Source organism: Procambarus clarkii, chromosome 33, assembly GCF_040958095.1.
Source record: "Procambarus clarkii isolate CNS0578487 chromosome 33, FALCON_Pclarkii_2.0, whole genome shotgun sequence".
Lineage (NCBI taxonomy): Eukaryota > Metazoa > Arthropoda > Malacostraca > Decapoda > Cambaridae > Procambarus > Procambarus clarkii.
Genome location: NC_091182.1, coordinates 10405389 through 10425333, shown reverse-complemented (window position 1 = coordinate 10425333; position 19945 = coordinate 10405389). Strand labels below are relative to the sequence as shown.

The 19945-nt window shown below is 46.0% G+C and overlaps 1 protein-coding gene across 1 annotated transcript in view; it reads left to right on the top strand.

Annotated features, from left to right (window-relative positions):
* LOC123765343 (endoglucanase E-4) overlaps window positions 1–19945 on the top strand; it is a 77558-nt gene that overhangs the window by 12574 nt on the left and 45039 nt on the right. Inside the window, exons 4-9 of the mRNA XM_069335464.1 lie at window positions 2723–2816; window positions 3038–3096; window positions 3581–3699; window positions 8223–8391; window positions 8759–8923; window positions 9411–9559. Of these exons, the coding sequence (XP_069191565.1) occupies window positions 2723–2816; window positions 3038–3096; window positions 3581–3699; window positions 8223–8391; window positions 8759–8923; window positions 9411–9559 (755 nt within the window). The remainder of the gene's footprint in view (window positions 1–2722; window positions 2817–3037; window positions 3097–3580; window positions 3700–8222; window positions 8392–8758; window positions 8924–9410; window positions 9560–19945) is intronic.

Here is a 19945-nt window from a genome sequence, read left to right as displayed (position 1 = left end):
TTGCATGCCATCCTCCCGTCCTTTGGCAAAGAAGGCCATGCCGTCCGTATCTGTCGGCCTCTGCCTCGCCGCAAATACACCTGTATTTGTATTATATATATATATATATATATATATATATATATATATATATATATACTAGTATATTTTGGTAGCAGTCTTTCCTGTAGACATATATTATTAAATATGACCGAAAAAGTAAGATTAATAATTCTAACACGAATTTTCTCAATCTTTCGAACATTTCTTTTCACTGTTGGAGGTAAATCAAAAATTAAATTCTCCAAATTCATTTTTATTTCTAGTCTGACGCGACACGAGCGCGTTTCGTAAAACTTATTACATTTTCAAAGACTTTAGTTTTACAAATACACAACTGAATAGAAGAATAGAACTTACGCATCTCCGATTTTATATCTACATTTGAGTGAGGTGGATGGGGTGATGGTGGCATTAATAGGGTATTAATTTCATCAACACAAGACAGAACAAGAGGTGGCATTAATAGGTTATTAATTTCATCAACACAAGACAGAACAAGAGGTGGCATTAATAGGGTATTAATTTCATCAACACAAGACAGAACAAGAGGTGGCATTAATAGGGTATTAATTTCATCAACACAAGACAGAACAAGAGGTGGCATTAATAGGGTATTAATTTCATCAACACAAGACAGAACACGAAACAATGGGTATTGAATAGAAGTGTTTGTAGAAAGCATATTGGTCCATATTTCTTGATGCTTCTATATTGGAGCGGAGTCTTGAGGTGGGTAGAATATAATTGTGCATTAATTGGCTGTTGATTGCTGGTGTTGACTTCTTGATGTGTAGTGCCTCGCAAACGTCAAGCCGCCTGCTATCGCTGTATCTATCGATGATTTCTGTGTTGTTTACTAGGATTTCTCTGGCGATGGTTTGGTTGTGGGAAGAGATTATATGTTCCTTAATGAGCCCTGTTGCTTATGCATCGTTAAACGCCTAGAAAGAGATGTTGTTGTCTTGCCTATATACTGGGTTTTTGGAGCTTACAGTCCCCAAGAGGGCATTTGAAGGCATAGACGACGTTAGTCTCTTTTAAAGCGTTCTGTTTTGTGTCTGGAGAGTTTCTCATGAGTAGGCTGGCCGTTCTTCTGGTTTTATAGTAAATTGTCAGTTGTATCCTCTGATTTTTGTCTGTAGGGATAACGTTTCTATTAACAATATCTTTCAGGACCCCTTTCCTCCGTTTTATGAGCTGTGGAAAAGAAGTTCCTGTAAAATAGTTTAATAGGGGGTATAGGTGTTGTGTTAGTTGTCTCTTCAGAGGTTGCATGGCGTTTCACTTTCCTTCTTATGATGTCTTCGACGAAACCATTGGAGAAGCCGTTGTTGACTAGGACTTGCCTTACCCTACAGAGTTCTTCGTCGACTTGCTTCCATTCTGAGCTGTGGCTGAGAGCACGGTCGACATATGCGTTAACAACACTCCTCTTGTACCTGTCTGGGCAGTCGCTGTTGGCATTTAGGCACATTCCTATGTTCGTTTCCTTAGTGTAGACTGCAGTGTGGAAACCTCCGCTCTTTTCCATGACTGTTTACATCTAGAAAGGGCAGCTTCCCATCCTTTTCCATCTCGTAAGTGAAACGCAGCACGGAACTCTGCTCAAATGCCTCCTTCAGCTCCTGCAGATGTCTGACATCAGGTACCTGTGTAAAAATGTCGTCAACATACCTGCAGTATATGGCCGGTTTCAAGTTCATGTCGACTAAGACTTTTTGCTCGATGGTACCCATGTAGAAGTTTGCAAACAGGACACCTAGGGGAGAATCCATTTAGGGGTACCACCACTGGTTTAATTAAAGGGACCCACATCCTCGAAGAAGAAAATAAATAGTGTTCAGAGAAGACCTTGTGTATTCTCACTGAATACTTTAATCTTTTCCTCTCCTACCACCCCAATTATTTTTTTTTATTTGATTTTATTGCAATGCTACAGTTTACAGAAAACACACACTTATATAAGAATATACCAATCAGTGTTCGAAGACCTCGTCCAGCTCCTTCGGGGTCGGGTGCGTACCCAAGATACAGCACGCATTTCCCCTCTGAACAGCGACACTGAGGCGCTGAACATAAAACTGGCCGCTCTTGAGTCTCTAGTCTTCCCAATGAGTTCCTCGCCCAGCTCCTTCAGAAACTTAAGTGCACATTTACCCCAGGCGCCCAGAGTCTCAGAGCCTATTGGCACGAACCTGTAACAACGTTATAGGTCCCTATACTTGTTAGTTTTCTGGGTCTCCCTGAAGGTGGCCGCCCCGCCTCCCTCAGCTGCGCTGTAAGGTAGATAGGTATCAGCCAATGTGGATGCACACGTGTAGTCCCACACGACCTGTTTACCTTCCCTCCACGGCTGCAGGGTGACTCCATCTCCATCTGACTCCATCTCGTTTTTGGCTGTTGTCAGGTCTGCACAACTGAGGTTCCCTTTGTGCTGGGCACCCAGCTGAAGCCAAACTTCTCTTGATGATGTCATTGACTGCTTCATGTCTGGCAATCTTTCCCTGTGTCTTACGACAGATGAGATCATGGCTGCCGTATTAGTCTGCCCGTGCATGGCCGCAAATATATATATATATATATATATATATATATATATATATATATATATATATATATATATATATATATATATATATAATTTTTTTATACATATTCGGACAATCTCGTTGATTTTCAGGTTGGGGATAGTTGTATTGACAGCAACTTGTGGGGGGCACCGGAATACATGACCATGGAGCGGCCTTCATACAAGATTGACGAGGAAAACCCAGGTTAGTCAGCCATTGAAGAACTGTGAACCCTTCCCCGTAAACTTCGTGATCAGTATCTTCGATGTCTTCCCTACTGGGACGCACTCTCTCTTCTCTTCCACCATCCTAAATGATTACATATAAACTTAATTCAATGATATGTAGGTCCCAGTGCATGATTTGAAAGCATCTTGGCACTCGTGTTAGGGGCGTTAATTAACCCGCTTCCTTGCCCCTCTCAGGATCAGATTTGGCTTCTGAGACTGCAGCTGCCCTCGCCGCCTCCTACATGGTCTTCAAGGCGAGTGATGTTTCTATTTCCGTTTCCTCTTCCTATTGTTCCTGTCTCGTGTATTATCCTGCTATTCACGTTTACGTTGTTTTGCATTTTGGTCTTCATATGCTTAATTTTATTGTCTTGTCATTTTTGTGTTGGATCATATTATACTGTTATTTACTTTTCATAATTTTTTACAAAATTTCTTTGTCAACGCTTTCATTTACACTCTTTCGAGGTCACTTTCGTCACAGCATTAGTCATTTCACCTTTAGATTTTCCGGTGTGTTTCGATGTACTATCAATGACAGGAAGTCCCTTAGACTTATGGATGTTTTTCTATTCTCTGCAGAAGGTTGTATGTCTGGTCATCTGCCCTGTATAAATCTTAACTGGCTTTTGCGAGTTAATGCACTCATCATCCATTTGGCCTCACTGTGTTTAACACTTTGCCACTCTCCCCATACTAAATCTTTTGTATCTATCACCTTTCTTTATCCCTCATCAGAATGTGGATCTGGAGTATGCCACTCAGTTGCTCGACGTGGCCAAGGAACTCTATGAGTTCGCTGACAACTTCAGGGCAACTTACGACCAGTCCATCGATGACGCCTGCACCGGGTACCAGTAAGTATTTGGAACGTATGCAAACCTGCAGCTAACGCGAGTTACATGAATATTAGAAAATTGATATCGTAATATTGCGACAAAATAAGAGCTAATATAATAAACTAGATCTAACCTCCATCTTCTACTATCCATTATACTCTCTCTTCCTCCGCTCTCATTTGTATTCCCCTATCATTTCCATCTATCCCTCTCCCACATATCTTCCCTCTACTCACTCTTCACGTTCCTCTCCAACATCCCTCTTCTTCCCATCTCCACCCGCTCTCACAATCTCCCCTCCCCTTTCTCATTCTCTCATCTCTCCCCTTCCTCTTCATTCCCATCTTTTCTATTTCCATCTTTTTCCCTTGACTCCCAACATCCATCACGCTCTGCTCCTCTATCTTTCCTCTTCTCTCTCTCTTTCTCTCTCTCTCTCTCTCTCTCTCTCTCTCTCTCTCTCTCTCTCTCTCTCTCTCTCTCTCTCTCTCTCTCTCTCTCTCTCTCTCTCACTCACAAAATCACCTGAGTCTCCATTGATGCCGATATTCCTTAAATGGTGGCACTAGGGACAACTCTGACTTGCCTATAACACATACCCGCTCGATTCATCTTTGCGAAGTCTGGTGAGCGTCTTTCTCACTTCAACTTCGGACAAACAAGCAGACAGACATTCTCTTTTGTAGATAAAGATAATTTTAAAGATATATATTTGCCAGAACACAAGTAGACTGTCAAAAGTTGACTGCATTTCACACAAAATCGCACACAAGGCGGGACTCAAGAGTTAGCACTAGAACCTGCAGAGCATGTTCCAGGTGAATACACATAAGAGAGTGCATAATAGTGAGGGAAACAGCATCGCCAACACTGCCAACACACCCAGTTGTGGCACCTCTTATCTCATATCACAGATATCACGACTTGCAAGCAAATGTACTTCAATCTGAAGTACATTTGCTTGCTGAAGGGAAGTCTGAAGGGAAGACGTGAATTCTAAGTGGCAGTAATGTGCTGGAATTGCACTGAGACATATTAATGTCCTTGGATGACCAGAGTGGCGGAAATGTTCTTGGCTGTCTGAGTGGCAGTAATGTTCATGGCATATCTGAGTGGCAGTAATGTTCTTGGCTGATCAGAGTGGCGGAAATGTTCTTGGCTGATCTGAGTGGCAGAAATGTTCTTGGCTGATCTGAGTGGCAGTAATGTTCTTGGCTGATCTGAGTGACAGTAATGTTTTTGGCTGATCTGAGTGGCAGTAATGTTCTTGGCTGATCACAGTGGCGGAAATGTTCTTGACTGATCTGAGTGGCAGTAATGTTCTTGGCTGATCTGAGTGGCAGAAATGTTCTTGGCTGATCTGAGTGGCAGAAATGTTCTTGGCTGACCTGAGTGGCAGTAATGTTCTTGGCTGATCTGAGTGGCAGTAATGTCCTTGGATGATCTGTGTGGCAGTAATGTCCTTGGATGATCTGTGTGGCAGTAATGTCCTTGGATGATCTGAGTGGCAGTAATGTTCGCCCGCTGCTGGCAGAATCACCCACCGCGAGTTAGTACGCCCACTGCTGGCGGACTCACCCACCGCGAGTTAGTACGCCCACTGCTGGCGGACTCACCCACCGCGAGTTAGTACACCCGCTGCTGGTGGACCCACCCACCGCGAGTTAGTACGCCCGCTGCTAGTGGACTCACCCACCGCGAGTTAGTACGCCCTCTGCTGGTGGACCCACCCACCGCGAGTTAGTACGCCCGCTGCTAGCGGACTCACCCACCGCGAGCTAGCACGCCCTCTGCTGGCGGACTCACCCACCGCGAGTTAGTACGCCCTCTGCTGGCGGACTCACCCACCGCGAGTTAGTACGCCCGCTGCTAGCGGACTCACCCACCGCGAGCTAGCACGCCCTCTGCTGGCGGACTCACCCACCGCGAGTTAGTACGCCCTCTGCTGGTGAACTCACCCACCGCGAGTTAGTACGCCCTCTGCTGGTGGACCCACCCACCGCGAGTTAGTACGCCCACTGCTGGCGGACTCACCCACCGCGAGCTAGCACGCCCTCTGCTGGTGGACTCACCTACCGGGAGCTAGCACGCCCACTGCTGGCGGACTCACCCACCGGGAGCTAGCACGCCCTCTGCTGGTGGACTCACTCACCGGGAGCTAGCACGCCCTCTGCTGGTGGACTCACTCACCGGGAGCTAGCACGCCCACTGCTGGTGGACTAACTCACCGGGAGCTAGCACGCCCTCTGCTGGTGGACTCACCCACCGGGAGCTAGCACGCCCTCTGCTGGTGGACTCACTCACCGGGAGCTAGCACGCCCACTGCTGGCGGACTCACTCACCGGGAGCTAGCACGCCCTCTGCTGGTGGACTCACTCACCGGGAGCTAGCACGCCCTCTGCTGGCGGACTCACCCACCGGGAGCTAGCACGCCCTCTGCTGGTGGACTCACTCACCGGGAGCTAGCACGCCCACTGCTGGTGGACTAACTCACCGGGAGCTAGCACGCCCTCTGCTGGTGGACTCACTCACCGGGAGCTAGCACGCCCTCTGCTGGTGGACTCACTCACCGGGAGCTAGCACGCCCTCTGCTGGCGGACTCACCCACCGGGAGCTAGCACGCCCTCTGCTAGCGGACTCACTCACCGGGAGCTAGCACGCCCTCTGCTGGTGGACTCACTCACCGCGAGCTAGCACGCCCTCTGCTGGCGGACTCACTCACCGGGAGCTAGCACGCCCTCTGCTGGTGGACTCACTCACCGCGAGCTAGCACGCCCTCTGCTGGTGGACTCACTCACCGGGAGCTAGCACGCCCACTGCTGGCGGACTCACCCACCGGGAGCTAGCACGCCCTCTGCTGGCGGACTCACTCACCGGGAGCTAGCACGCCCACTGCTGGCGGACTCACTCACCGGGAGCTAGCACGCCCTCTGCTGGTGGACTCACCCACCGGGAGCTAGCACGCCCTCTGCTGGCGGACTCACCCACCGGGAGCTAGCACGCCTCTGCTGGCGGACTCACTCACCGGGAGCTAGCACGCCCTCTGCTGGTGGACTCACTCACCGGGAGCTAGCACGCCCTCTGCTGGCGGACTCACCCACCGGGAGCTAGCACGCCCTCTGCTGGTGGACTCACTCACCGGGAGCTAGCACGCCCTCTGCTGGTGGACTCACTCACCGGGAGCTAGCACGCCCACTGCTGGCGGACTCACTCACCGGGAGCTAGCACGCCCTCTGCTGGTGGACTCACCCACCGGGAGCTAGCACGCCCATTGCTGGCGCACTCACCCACCGGGAGCTAGCACGCCCTCTGCTGGCGGACTCACTCACCGGGAGCTAGCACGCCCGCTAGCGAAAAATGCCACGTGCCCGGGTGAAGAGTTTTCCAAGTGTCATAAATGTTCAGTGAATTAAATTTAATATTTCATAATTCAATTATGAAATATTTCATAATATCCTGAAATACGCTGACGCAATCTAATAGGTTGGTCTTGTTCAAAGTTCAAGTTGTATTCTATTGAGTTAAGTACAAGATGGAAATCTTGTACTAAAATGTTAAAATAAAATGAAATAAATGTTTATTATTTTCAAGGAAATATTATTCTTTTGTAGAATCAAGGCACTGTGATGCTCGGAATATGACGAGAAACTGTCTTGTAATTAGTCCTCACATGTCTACCAAGTTTACTACCTTGAGATGATTTCGGGGTTTAGCGTTTCCGCGGCCTGTCCTCGACCAGTCCTCCATTTTGTTTCACACCCCCCAAGGAAGCAGCTGTCTAACTTCTTGGTACCTATTTATTGCTAGGTGAGCAGAGTCATCAAGGTGAAAGAAACTCTGCCGATTTGTTTCCGCCTCCACCGGGATTCGAACCCCGGAACCTTAGGACTTCGAATCCCGAGCGCTGCCCACTTATCTGTCAGGTCCTTTCTGAACCTAATTATTATTGTAGCCAATTAATTTGATACTTAATTCTGATGTGTTTTTCTTGATTACTACTGAAGCAAAATGTTACATAATATGGTGATCACCTTCCTGTTCAGGTCGAGCCGGGCAGCCATATGTTCATATGCTACAATATGTATATTTTACTTGCATTTCTTACCTGTCCAAGAATTCATGTAAACAGTGTCTAACCTATTCTGTGGCATACAAGTTAGCGCAGTTGGTTCACAAGCAGTTGTATCCAAGTTCGGTTCCCAACAAGACGAGACATTAAGGCATGTGCCCTTACACCTGATACCTTTATTCACCTAGCAATAAATAGGGACATAGGATTTAGCTAACTGTTTTTGGGTTGCATCAAGGCGGAATTTTAGTCATTGGCCTTGATTAGCCTAATAGGCTTCTTTTCCATGACAATGGGAAATATAATGCACAGATGGTCTTCTGTAGTAGGACACATTAGTGTTACATGGGACCGCTTTTGGGTTATGAGTATAACTTCATGGGTTATGTATACGTGAATGAACTAACTGTGCACACTACAACAAGCAGAGTTAAGTAAACACACAGTCACTCCAGTACCTTTTTCCGCCCAGCTCGTGGAGCGGGTACGGGGACGAGCTGTGCTGGGCTGGTCTCTGGCTCGCCAGGGCGACGGGCAACGACTCCTACCTCACCCGCGTCAAGGGCCATTGGGACGAGTTTGGGTTCGAGTACTCTGCTGCTTATCAGTTCTCCTGGGACGACAAGACAGCAGGAGTCTATGTGAGTCAAAGTTTCCTTCAAGTTTCCACAGTTTTAACATCTATCTTGCAGACAATATAAGTGGGATCTTATATTGCATATACATATGTAGTTCCTGAAGGGACACTGTAATACATGCCGGGTCACAGAGAGCTGTTTTCACTTGCTAGTTCTTTGCTTTGCAAACAGGCTAACGTACCTGAAATCTGTAAAAATTTTATGAGATCACCAATGTTTTTACAGTAGATCACAACGACCATGTTTTAGGCAATTTTAATATTTTCTTTGCTATTTTGTCGTTGATTGAACCTCATTGTCACAGTTTCTCAATTTACAGCTAACTTATTTACTCGATTACATCATATAGATTTGTTTCCTTCATTCACAGGCACTTTACTGGCTGTTGGACGGCTCCCAGGACTATCTGGACCACCTTAATAGGCACTTAAACTGGCTGAAGGACAGCGCTCCCTACACCCCTGAGGGCCTGGTCTTCCTTGGTGACTGGGGCTCCAACAGGTATGCCGCTAACGCGGCCTTCTTGAGTCTCTGGGTAAGTACTTCTACCTGCTGTACCTTGAAGATATTAATAAAGGCATCGAGCAGTCGAGATATTATAAAAAAATAGTACAGTGTTAGAGGTTACTCCACCCAGTATATTAACAAAAGCCATCCAGCATTTAAGCACCTGACAAAATATTTGAGTTGATTGCAAGTATTATCAAAATTGTTATAAGAATGTGCATGACTTATTTCCTGCCCTTAGAAGATTCATGCTACGACGTAGATGAGAGAATAAACACGTTTTAATAAACTAACAACTTGATTCAGCACCTCACAAAATTGCAACTTTCACTGTTTCCTTTCAAACAAAATGGGAAAGAATGAATATGAACAACAGCTTAACATGAGACAGATTTTGTTATCGTTTAATTAAATTAAGTTCAAGTTCAAGTACGTTTAATGAGACAATATTCTACATTTCAAAAGGATTCTTATCATTAGTGAAATCAAGCGCTTTGCCTTTCTTTTCTTACAAGGCTGCCAAATACGGCGTTGATACAGACCTGAACAATGAGTGGGGAGCAAGACAGATGGACCAGCTATTGGGCGCCAACACCCGCTATAATATGTCCTTCGTCGTCGGCTTCGGAGACAAATACCCTGAAAGACCCCACCATCGGGGCAGGTACGCATAGTCACATTCTCTCTCCCTCTCCCTTTTACACACACACATACACACACACACACACACACACACACACACACACACACACACACACACACACACACACACACACACACTTGGATTGTCAGAAAGCCTTTGACACAGTGCCACACAAGAGGCTAGTGAAAAAACTGGAGATGCAGGCTGGAGTGAAAGGGAAGGTACTCCGTTGGATACAGGAGTACCTAAGTAACAGGAGACAACGAGTCAGTGTGAGGGGTGAGGTCTCAGATTGGCGAGACGTTACGAGTGGAGTACCGCAGGGGTCAGTCCTTGGACCTATACTGTTTCTGATATATGTAAATGATCTTCCAGAGAGTATAGAATCGTTTCTCTCAATGTTTGCCGATGATGCAAAAATTATGAGGAGGATTGAAACTGAGGACGATAGTAGGAGGCTACAAGATGACCTAGACAGACTGAGTGAATGGTCCAACAAATGGCTGTTGAAGTTCAACCCGAGTAAATGCAAAGTAATGAAACTAGGTGGTGGAAATAGGAGGCCAAACACAGGATACAGAATAGGAGATGAAGTACTTAATGAAACGAACAGAGAGAAAGATCTAGGAGTTGATATCACACCAAACCTGTCTCCTGAAGCCCACATAAAAAAAATAACGTCTGCGGCATATGCGAGGCTGGCTAACATCAGAACAGCGTTCAGGAACCTGTGTAAGGAATCATTCAGAATCTTGTACACCACATATGTAAGACCAATCCTGGAGTATGCGGCCCCAGCATGTAGCCCGTACCTTGTCAAGCACAAGACGAAGCTGGAAAAAGTCCAAAGGTATGCCACTAGACTAGTCCCAGAACTAAGAGGCATGAGTAATAGGAAAGGCTGCGGGAAATGCACCTTACGACACTGGAAGACAGAAGAGTAAGGGGAGACATGATCACAACCTACAAAATCCTCAGAGGAATCGACCGGGTAAACAAGGATAAACTATTCAACACTGGTGGGACGCGAACAAGGGGACACAGGTGGAAACTGAGTACTCACATGAGCCACAGAGACGTTAGAAGGAACTTTTTTAGTGTCAGAGTAGTTAACGGATGGAATGCATTAGGCAATTATGTGGTGGAGGCTGACTCCATACACAGTTTTAAATGTAGATATGATAGAGCCCAGTAGGCTCAGGAATCTGTACACCAGTTGATTGACAGTTGAGAGGCGGGACCAAAGAGCCAAAGCTCAACCCCCGCAAGCACAAATAGGTGAGTACAAATAGGTGAGTACACACACACACACACACACACACACACACACACACACACACACACACACACACACACACACACACATTTGTAGCACTTGTAGACGAGTAGTGGCAGCGGTCCTTGTATACCGAGGGAACAATAGGGTCAAAAGAGCGGGTGTACTATGCAGTGGGAATCGGGACAGTGTGAATCGAACAGTGGCATTGTAATGCAACACATTGATCACATATTGTGGTGAATTATCTTAGTGAATTTAGAGAAGATAGCTAGTGAAGGTCGATTCCTTGAGGCAGCATCAGTCGCATCAGCCGGGACCCACATGGAGACCTGAAGACCACCACAGGATTACGACCCGCCATGTATTTCACCTTGAGTGCTTGCAGGGAACTGGCTGGTAAGTGTCTCTCTAAGTCTTCAAAAGTGGGCAAGGTTTATATAATATCATTTCATAGACATTAATGCATTCCATTCAATAATACAACCATAAGTGGTAGTCAGGTAACAAGGACAGAAAGTGTGGGCTCACTGGGAACCCAGGTAAGCCGCTAATCCCCTGCTGTAATCTGAAGACAACACCTCACCCCACCACCCACCAGCAACCACATGTCTCTCCCACCACCTGACCACCTGACCTTAAGTGACCATCTCTGCCCCCTCCCACCCCCTAGGTTCCCATGCATCCCCCCTCTACAAACACACACACACAAACACACGCAAACACACAAAGTCAGTGTGTGTTATTCACTATACACCCCTCTGTTCCACTCTTTTCCACTCCTCTCTCTCACCCCTCTCATCCCACTCTCACCTCTCTCTAACCCCTCTCTCTCACCCCACTCTCACCCCTCTCTCCCACCCACTCTCTATCTCTCTCTCTTTAGCGCTTTCTATCTCTCCTGCTCTCTCTCTCTCTTTAGCTCTCTCTATCTCTCCTGCTCTCTCTCTCATTAGCTCTCTCTATCTCTCCCTCTCTCTTGCTTTAGCTCTCTCTCTCTCTCTCTCTCTCTCTCTCACCCTGCTTGCCCTCCTCCTGACAAATCCTATCACAGCATAACAGGAACAGGGGCTAGCATGATGGCCAGAGGTAACAGGGGAACAGGGAAAAGTCAAGGTGATGAAATGATGGAAATGTTTGTCTAGATTTTTGAGCATATCAAGAGTGAGATGCAGGGAATGATGCAGGAAATGAATAAAGAAATATGCAATCTGAAAAGAGAGCTGACAGCAGCAAAAGAGGAGATTAGAACCCACAAGGAGAACAGTGTTGATGCTGAGACTCAAATAGTCATCAAAGGAGAAGGTGGAAATAGTATCCTGGAAGAGAATGCCACCATAAAAGCTACATTTGCAGAAATGCTAAAAAAAATAACTCTGAAGTCCACAATGATGGAGGTGGCCATGAAAGCAGCCACCTCTCAGGAAGTGCCGCGCTCCACTACCCAGCTGCCGGAAAGAAAAAAATTAGTGGTAGCTGTGGGTATTAAAAAGGAGGAAGGCTCCAGTAGGACAGAGTGGAATGATAAGGACAATGCAGCAGTGAATGAAATACTGAAGGCACTAGAAATGTAGGGGATGAGCATAGAATTGAGAAGGTTTTCAGGCTAGGCTGGTACAACAAAGACCGAGACCATGTGTTAAGGATAGTGTTTGCAAACGAGAAAACAAAGGAGATGATTCTAACAAGGAAAAGCCACCTGCAAAATGTGGGAGAATTAAAAAAAGTATTCCTCCAGAGGGATGTGACGAGGGAGGAGAGAGCCATGGCGGCAGAAGCAAGGAAGAAGCGCAGAACGAGAGGGGAAAAGAAGGAACTCACAGCTCCCAACACAACATCCCCTAGATGTGAGGGGGGGAACCCACAACCAGCTACCCAGTAACACCAGAGGGGAGGGCAACCACACCCCCTCCTCTGCATAGAAAACTCCCCTACCCAAAACCCTCCCTGCCCCCACTCAAATGCTCAGCCAAATATCTCTCCCCCCACACCCCGTTCCCACCCTGCTACCCCTCCCCTCCTCCCGTCGTGTCCCCCCTCCCCTCCTCCCGTCGTGTCCCCCCTCCCCCCTTTTCCTTCCGGTCATCCCTCCCCTTTCATCCCATACCCTCCCTGCCCCCCCCCCATTCACTTGAACCCCCGCCCATCACCCCAGTATCCTCTGAACCCCTGTTTCCCACCTCACAAATCCTCACACCCATGGAACAGCTTCCCCGACTTGCTTGCAACTTCTGTTGCAAGCAGGAATGGATCTGGACTACTAATCATGGGAGACTTCAAGCATGGGAAGATATATTGGGAGAACAGAGATCCGCATGGAGGACCAGAAACATGGAGAGCTAAGCTCCTGGACATGGCAAAAGACACTTTCTAAGCCATCTATTCTAAGCTTTCTAAGTTCCTTTCATCAAGGAACCAACAAGTATGAGAGGAGAAGATAACCAGCCATGCTCGATCTGATATTTACCCTAAATGAGTGGGATCTATAAGGGAAGTTAAGATGGAAACACCCTTAGGAATGAGTTAACAGAGTGTATTAACCTTTAAATACCTGGTAGGGCTAGGAATTATCTCCCCAAAAAATGAACTAGGAATCAAAAGGCTGGCATACCGAAAGGGGAACTATGAGGTGATGAGAAGTTTCCTAAGGGAAACACCTTGGGACACAGACCTCAGAGCTAAGTCTGTAACAGATATGATGGACTATGTCACCCAAAAATGTCAGGAGGCAGTAAACAGGTTCATCCCGTCCCAAAGAGAGAAATCCGAGAAGCAAAAGAAGAATCCATGGAATAATAGGGAATGTATGGAAGCAAAGGGACTGAACAAAAGAGCAAGGAGGAACTTTCAGAATAACAGAACACCAGAATGCAGAGAGAGATACCAGAGAACCAGGAATGAGTATGTTAGGGTGAGAAGAGAAGCAGAGAAAAATTTAAAAAATGATATAGCAAACGAAGCCAAGACCGAACCAAAGGTACTCCATAGTCACATTAGGAGGAAAACAACAGTGAAAGAACATGTAATGAAACTTAGAACAGGCGAGGACAGGTATACAGAGAATGACAAAGAGATGTGTGAAGAACTCAACAAGAGGTTCCAGGGGGTCTTCACAATAGAACAAGGAGGGGAGAAAGACTGTGCTAGGAGAAAGGGAAGTAAACCAGGTGGCCTTGGAAGGGTTCGAAATTACGATTGAGGAGGTCAAGAGATACCTGCTGCATCTGGATGTTAGAAAGGCTGTTGGTCCAGACGAGATCTCACTATGGGTACTGAAAGAGTGTGCAGAGGCACTTAGCTTGCCACTCTCAATAGTGTACAGTAGGTCACTGGAGACGGGAGAGCTACCAGAAATATGGAAGACGGCGATTGTGGTCCCAATATACAAAAAGGGCGACAGGCAAGAGGCACTGAACTACAGGCCAGTGTCCTTGAATTGTATACCATGCAAGGTGACGGAAAAGATTGTGTGAAAAAACCTAGTAACACATCTGGAGAGAAGGGATTTCGTGATAAATCGCCAACATGGATTCTGGGAGGGCAAATCTTGCCTGACAGGCTTAATAGAATTCTACGACCATGTGACAAAGATTAAGCAAGAAATAGAAGGCTTGGCGGACTGCATTTTCTTGGATTGTCGGAAAGCCTTTGACACAGTACCGCATAAGAGGCTGGTACATAAGCTGGAGAGACAGGCAGGTGTAGCTGGTAAGTTGCTCCAGTTGATAAGGGAGTACCTAAGCAATATGAAGCAGAGTTACGGTGAGACCTAAGATTGGCCTTAAGTCACCAGTGGAGTCCCACAGGGCTCGGTACTCGGTCCTATCTTGTTTCTGATATATGTAAATGATCTTCCGGAGGGTATTGATTTATTACTCTCAATGTTTGCTGATGATGCCAAAATTATGGGAAGGATTAAGACAGAGGAGGACTGCTTGAGGCTTCAAGAAGACCTAGACAAGCTGAAGGAATGGTCAAACAAATGGTTGTTGTCCAAGAAAATGTAATGTAATGAAGATAGGTGTAGGGAGTAGGAGGCCAGATACTAGGTATGATCTGAGAGATGAAATTCTTCAAGAGTCAGAGAGAGAAAAAGACTTGGGGGTTGACATCACGCCAGACCTGTCCCCTGCAGCCCATATCAAGAGGATAACATCAGCCGCATATGCCAGGCTGGCCAACATAAGAACGGCATTCAGAAACTTGTGTAAGGAATCATTCAGGTCATTGTATACCACATATGTCAGGCCAATCTTGGATTATGCATCCCCTGCATGGAGTCCATATCTATTCAAGGATAAGACCAAACTGGAAGAGGTTCAAAGGTTTGCCGCCAGACTAGTACCGGAAATGAGATGTATGAGCTACGAGGAAAGGCTACGGGAATTCAACCTCACTTCGCTGGAAGACAGAAGAGTTAGGGGGGACATGATCCCCACATTCAAGATTCTAAAGGGAATTGATTGGGTAGATAAAGTCAGGCTATTTAACACAAAGTGCACACGCACTAGGGGACGCAGGTGGAAACTGAGTGTCCATATGAGCCACAGAGATATTAGAAAGAATTTGTTTAGTGTCAGAGTGGTTGACAAATGGAATGCATTAGGAAGTGATGTGGTGGAGGCTGACTCCATACACAGTTTCAAGTGTAGATATGATAGAACCCAATAGACTCAGGAACCTGTACACCTGTTGATTGACGGTTGAGAGGCGGGACCAAAGAGCCAGAGCTCAACCCCCGCAAGCACAATTAGGTGAGTACACACACATACACACACACACACACAAAACAAAACTCATAGAAACACATTTTTCGACTCACAGAACCAAAATTCTCAAGAATCATAATTAATGCAGTGTTTCCCCAGGACTACATTGTATTAAGGAAAGAGAGGGAGGGAAGGGGAGGAGGTGCAGTGGCCCTACTAATGAGAAGGGAATGGAGTTTCATGGAGATGGTCATCCTGGGCTGCGAAGGATTCAGAGACTACATAACAGGCACATTGACAATGGGAGGACCAAAAGTAGTAGTAACAGTGATATACAACCCTCCACCAAATGACAGAAGACCCAGGCAAGAGTATGACAACAACAACACGCCGTTAACACTATAATTGAAAAGGCAGCCTCTGCTGCCTGTAGAAATAGATCCCATCTACTCATTATGAGGGACTTCAATCACGGAAGGATAGACTGGGAGAACAAGGAACCGCATGGAGGAGAGGACACTTGGAGAGCCAAACTAATGGAGGTGGCGACAAGAAACTTTCTAAGCTAACATGTGAGAGAGCCCACTAGGATGAAAGGAAACGATGAACCAGCGAGATTCGACCTAGTCTTCACTCTGAACGACTCCGACATAAGGGAAATCGGTTTTGAGGGCCCCAGTAAGATTGAGCGACCACAGTACACTGGTGTTTGTGTATCTGGTTGAGGAAGGGTTATTGAACTCGAGGAGGGGTACTGAAAACAAAAGGTTAGCATTCCGTAAGGGAAACTATGAGGAGAAAAGAAGATTCCTAACAGATATAACATGGGAAACAGAGCTTAGGGGAAAGACGGCCCAAGATAATAATGGACTACGTCACGCAAAAATGCAAGGAGGCAGCACACAAGTATGGCCCAGTCCAAAAGGAAGACGTCGAAATGAAGATGAGAAAGCCATGGTTTAATCAGAGATGTAGACTAGCTAAGCAGCAAAGTAAAAGGGCATGGAAAAACTATAGGAATAACAGGACACTTATGAGCAGAGAAAGATACCAGAGTGCCAGGAATGAATATGTCAGGATGAGAAGAGAGTCAGAAAGACAATACGAAAATGACATCGCGAGAAAGGCAAAGACTCAACCTTAATTTGCTTCACAGCCACATCAGGAGAAAAACAGCAGTAAAGGAACAGGTAATGAAATTAAGGATAAGGGCAGAAGGATTCACTGCAAACGACAAGGTGGTGTGTGAGGAACTGAATAAGAAATTCCAGGAGGTCTTCACCTTAGAGCAAGGAGAAATTTCAGAGATAAGAGACGGAATAGTTAACCAGGAACCACTGGAAGAGTTTGAGATTACCAGTGAGGATGTAAGGAAGTTGTTACTAGAGTTGGATGTGACAAAGGCTATAGGCCCAGATGGAATCTCCCCTTGGATACTAAAGGAAGGAACAGAAGCACTGTGCTTACCACTCTCCATTGTGTATAACAAATCACTGACAACAGAGGAACTGCCAGAAATTTGAAAAGCAGCTAATGTAGTCTCGATATATAAGAAAAGGGATAGACAGGTGGCACTGAACTACAGGCCAGTGTCCCTAACCTGCATACCATGCAAACTAATGGAGAAGATTGTGCGAAGAAAGCTAGTGGAACATCTGGAGCGAAGGAACTTTGTAACACATCATCAACATGAGATCAGGGATGGCAAGTCCTGTCTCACAGGGTTAATTGAATTCTACGACCAGGCAACAGAAAATCAGGCAAGAAAGAGAGGGATGGCCAGACTGCATATTTTTAAACTGCCAGAAAGCTTTTGATACAGTACCACTCAAGAGGCTAGTGAAAAAGCTGGAGATGCAGGCTGGAGTGAAAGGGAAGGTACTCCATTTGATAAGAAAGTAGACAACGAGTCACTGTGAGGGGTGAAGTCTCAGATTCGCGAGACGTCACAAGTGCAGTCCCGCAGGGATCAGTTCTTGGACCTATACTGTTTCTGATATATGTAAATGAGAGGATATAGACTCCCGGAGGGTATAGACTCATTTCTCTCAATGTTTGCTGATGACGAAAAAATTATGAGGAGGATTGAAACAGAGGAGGATAGTAGGAGGCTACAAGATGGCCTTGACAGATTGAATGAATTTTGCAGCAAATGGCTGCTCAAGTTCAACCCAAGTAAATGCAAAGTAATGAAACTAGGCGGCGGAAACAGAAGGCCAGGCACAGGATACAGAATTGGAGATAAAGTACTTCTTGAAACGGACAGAGAGAAAGATCTAGGGGTTGATATCACGCCAAACCTGTCTCCTGCAGCCCACATTAAAAGAATTACGTCTGCGGCATATGCTAGACTGGCTAACGTCAGAACAGCATTCAGGAGCCTGTGTAAGGAATCATTCAGAATCTTGTACACCACATATGTAAGACCAATCCTGGAGTATGCGGCCCCAGCATAACGCCCGTACCTTGTCAAGCACAAGACGAACCTGGAAAAAGTTCAGAGGTATGCCACTAGACTGGTCCCGGAGCTAAGAGGCATGTGTTACGAGGCTGCGAGAGATGCACTTTACGACGCTGGGTGACAGAAGAGTAAGGGGAGACATGATCATTACCTACAAAATCCTCAGGGGTATTATTAGGGTAGACAAAGATAAACTATTCAACACTGGTGGTACGCGAACAAGAGGACAAAGGTAGAAACTGAGTACCCAAAGGAGCCACAGGGACTCTAGAAAGAACTTTTTCAGTGTCAGAGTAGTTAACAGATGGAATGCGTTAGGCAGTGATGTATTGAAGGCTGACTCCATACACAGTTTTAAATGTAGATATGATAGAACCCAGTAGGCTCAGGAATCTGTACACCAGTTGATTGACGGTTGAGAGGCGGGACCAAAGAGCCAAAGCTCAACCCCCGCAAGGTGAGTGCGAGACAATTAGGGTCACACAAATGCATTAAGTAGTGATGTGGTGGAGGTTAACTCCATACACAGCTTCAAATGTTGATATGATAGAGCCCAGTAGGCTCAGGAATTCCAGTTCATTAACAGTTGAGAGGCGGGACCATAGAATCAGAGTTCAACTCCCTGCAAACACAACTAGGTGAGTACAACTAGGTAAGTACAAACGAGAGACCTGCGGGGTCTCGTGGCTGAGTGGACATCGCTCGTATTTCTAAGGGCCCGGGTTCGATTCCCGACAGAGGCAGAAACAAATGGGCAGAGTTTCTTTCACCCTGGTGCGCTTGTTAACCTAGTAGTAAATAGGTATCTGGGAGTTAGAAAGCTGCTGTGGACTGTTTTCTCGGGATGTGTGTGTGTGCATTTGTAGTGTACTAGATATAATAAAGGAAAATCAATTGGTTAGAAAGGTGGGGTTCAAGAGCTAATAGCTCGATTCTGCAGATAAAAATAGTAAATACAAATAGTTAATACACACACACGCATACAATTAAAAAGAATTTGTTCAGTGTCAGAGTAATTAACAAATAGAATGCATTGATGGTAGTGATGTGATGGAGGCAGACTTTATACACAGTCGCAAATGTAGATATGAGAGCCCCGTAGGCTCCAGAATCTATACACCAGTAGATTGACAGTCGAGAGGTGGGACCAAAGAGCCAAAGTTCAACCCCCACAATCACAACTAGGTGAGTATAATAAGGTGAGTACACCTTGGGATTACAGTACAGAGTTTGTGATTACCAGTGAGAATGTAAGGAAGCTTTTGTTAGATTTGGATATGACAAAAGGCCCAGATGGAATCTCAGCATGGATATTAAAGAAAGGAGCAGAAGCACTATGTCTGCCACTCTCCGTAGTGTATAACAAATCATTGGTAACAGGTGAACTGCCAAAAATTTGGAAGACGGCTAATGAAGTCCTGATACACAAGAAGGGGGATTGACAAGAGGCACTGAACTACAGGCCAGTGCTCCTAACTTGCATACCATGCAAGTTGATGGAGATGATTGTGCAAAAAAAGCTAGCGGAACATCTGGAGTGAAAGAACTTTGTAATATAACAATTCCAAGGGGATTGGTATGTTACAAAAGATTAATTAATTAATCCTCATAGAATTAATTGAATTCTACGACCAGACAACAAAAATCAAGCAAGAAGGAGAAGGGTGGACAGACTGCATTCTTTTGGATTGCCAGAGAGCCTTTGGCACGGTACCACACAGGAGACTAGTGCACAAGCTTGAGATACAGGAAGGAGTGAATGATAAGGTACTCCATTGGATAAGGGAGAACCTAAGCAACAAAAGACAGCAAGTAACTGTGAGGGGGAAAGGTGTCAGATTGGCGAGGCGTCACCAGTGAAGGTATACGTTCGGGATGATCCCAGACGCGCCTTAGTCGATTGCGCCACGACAAGGTCAAAAGAATTGCAACTGGGAGTGCTACGTGATGTCAGTAGCACT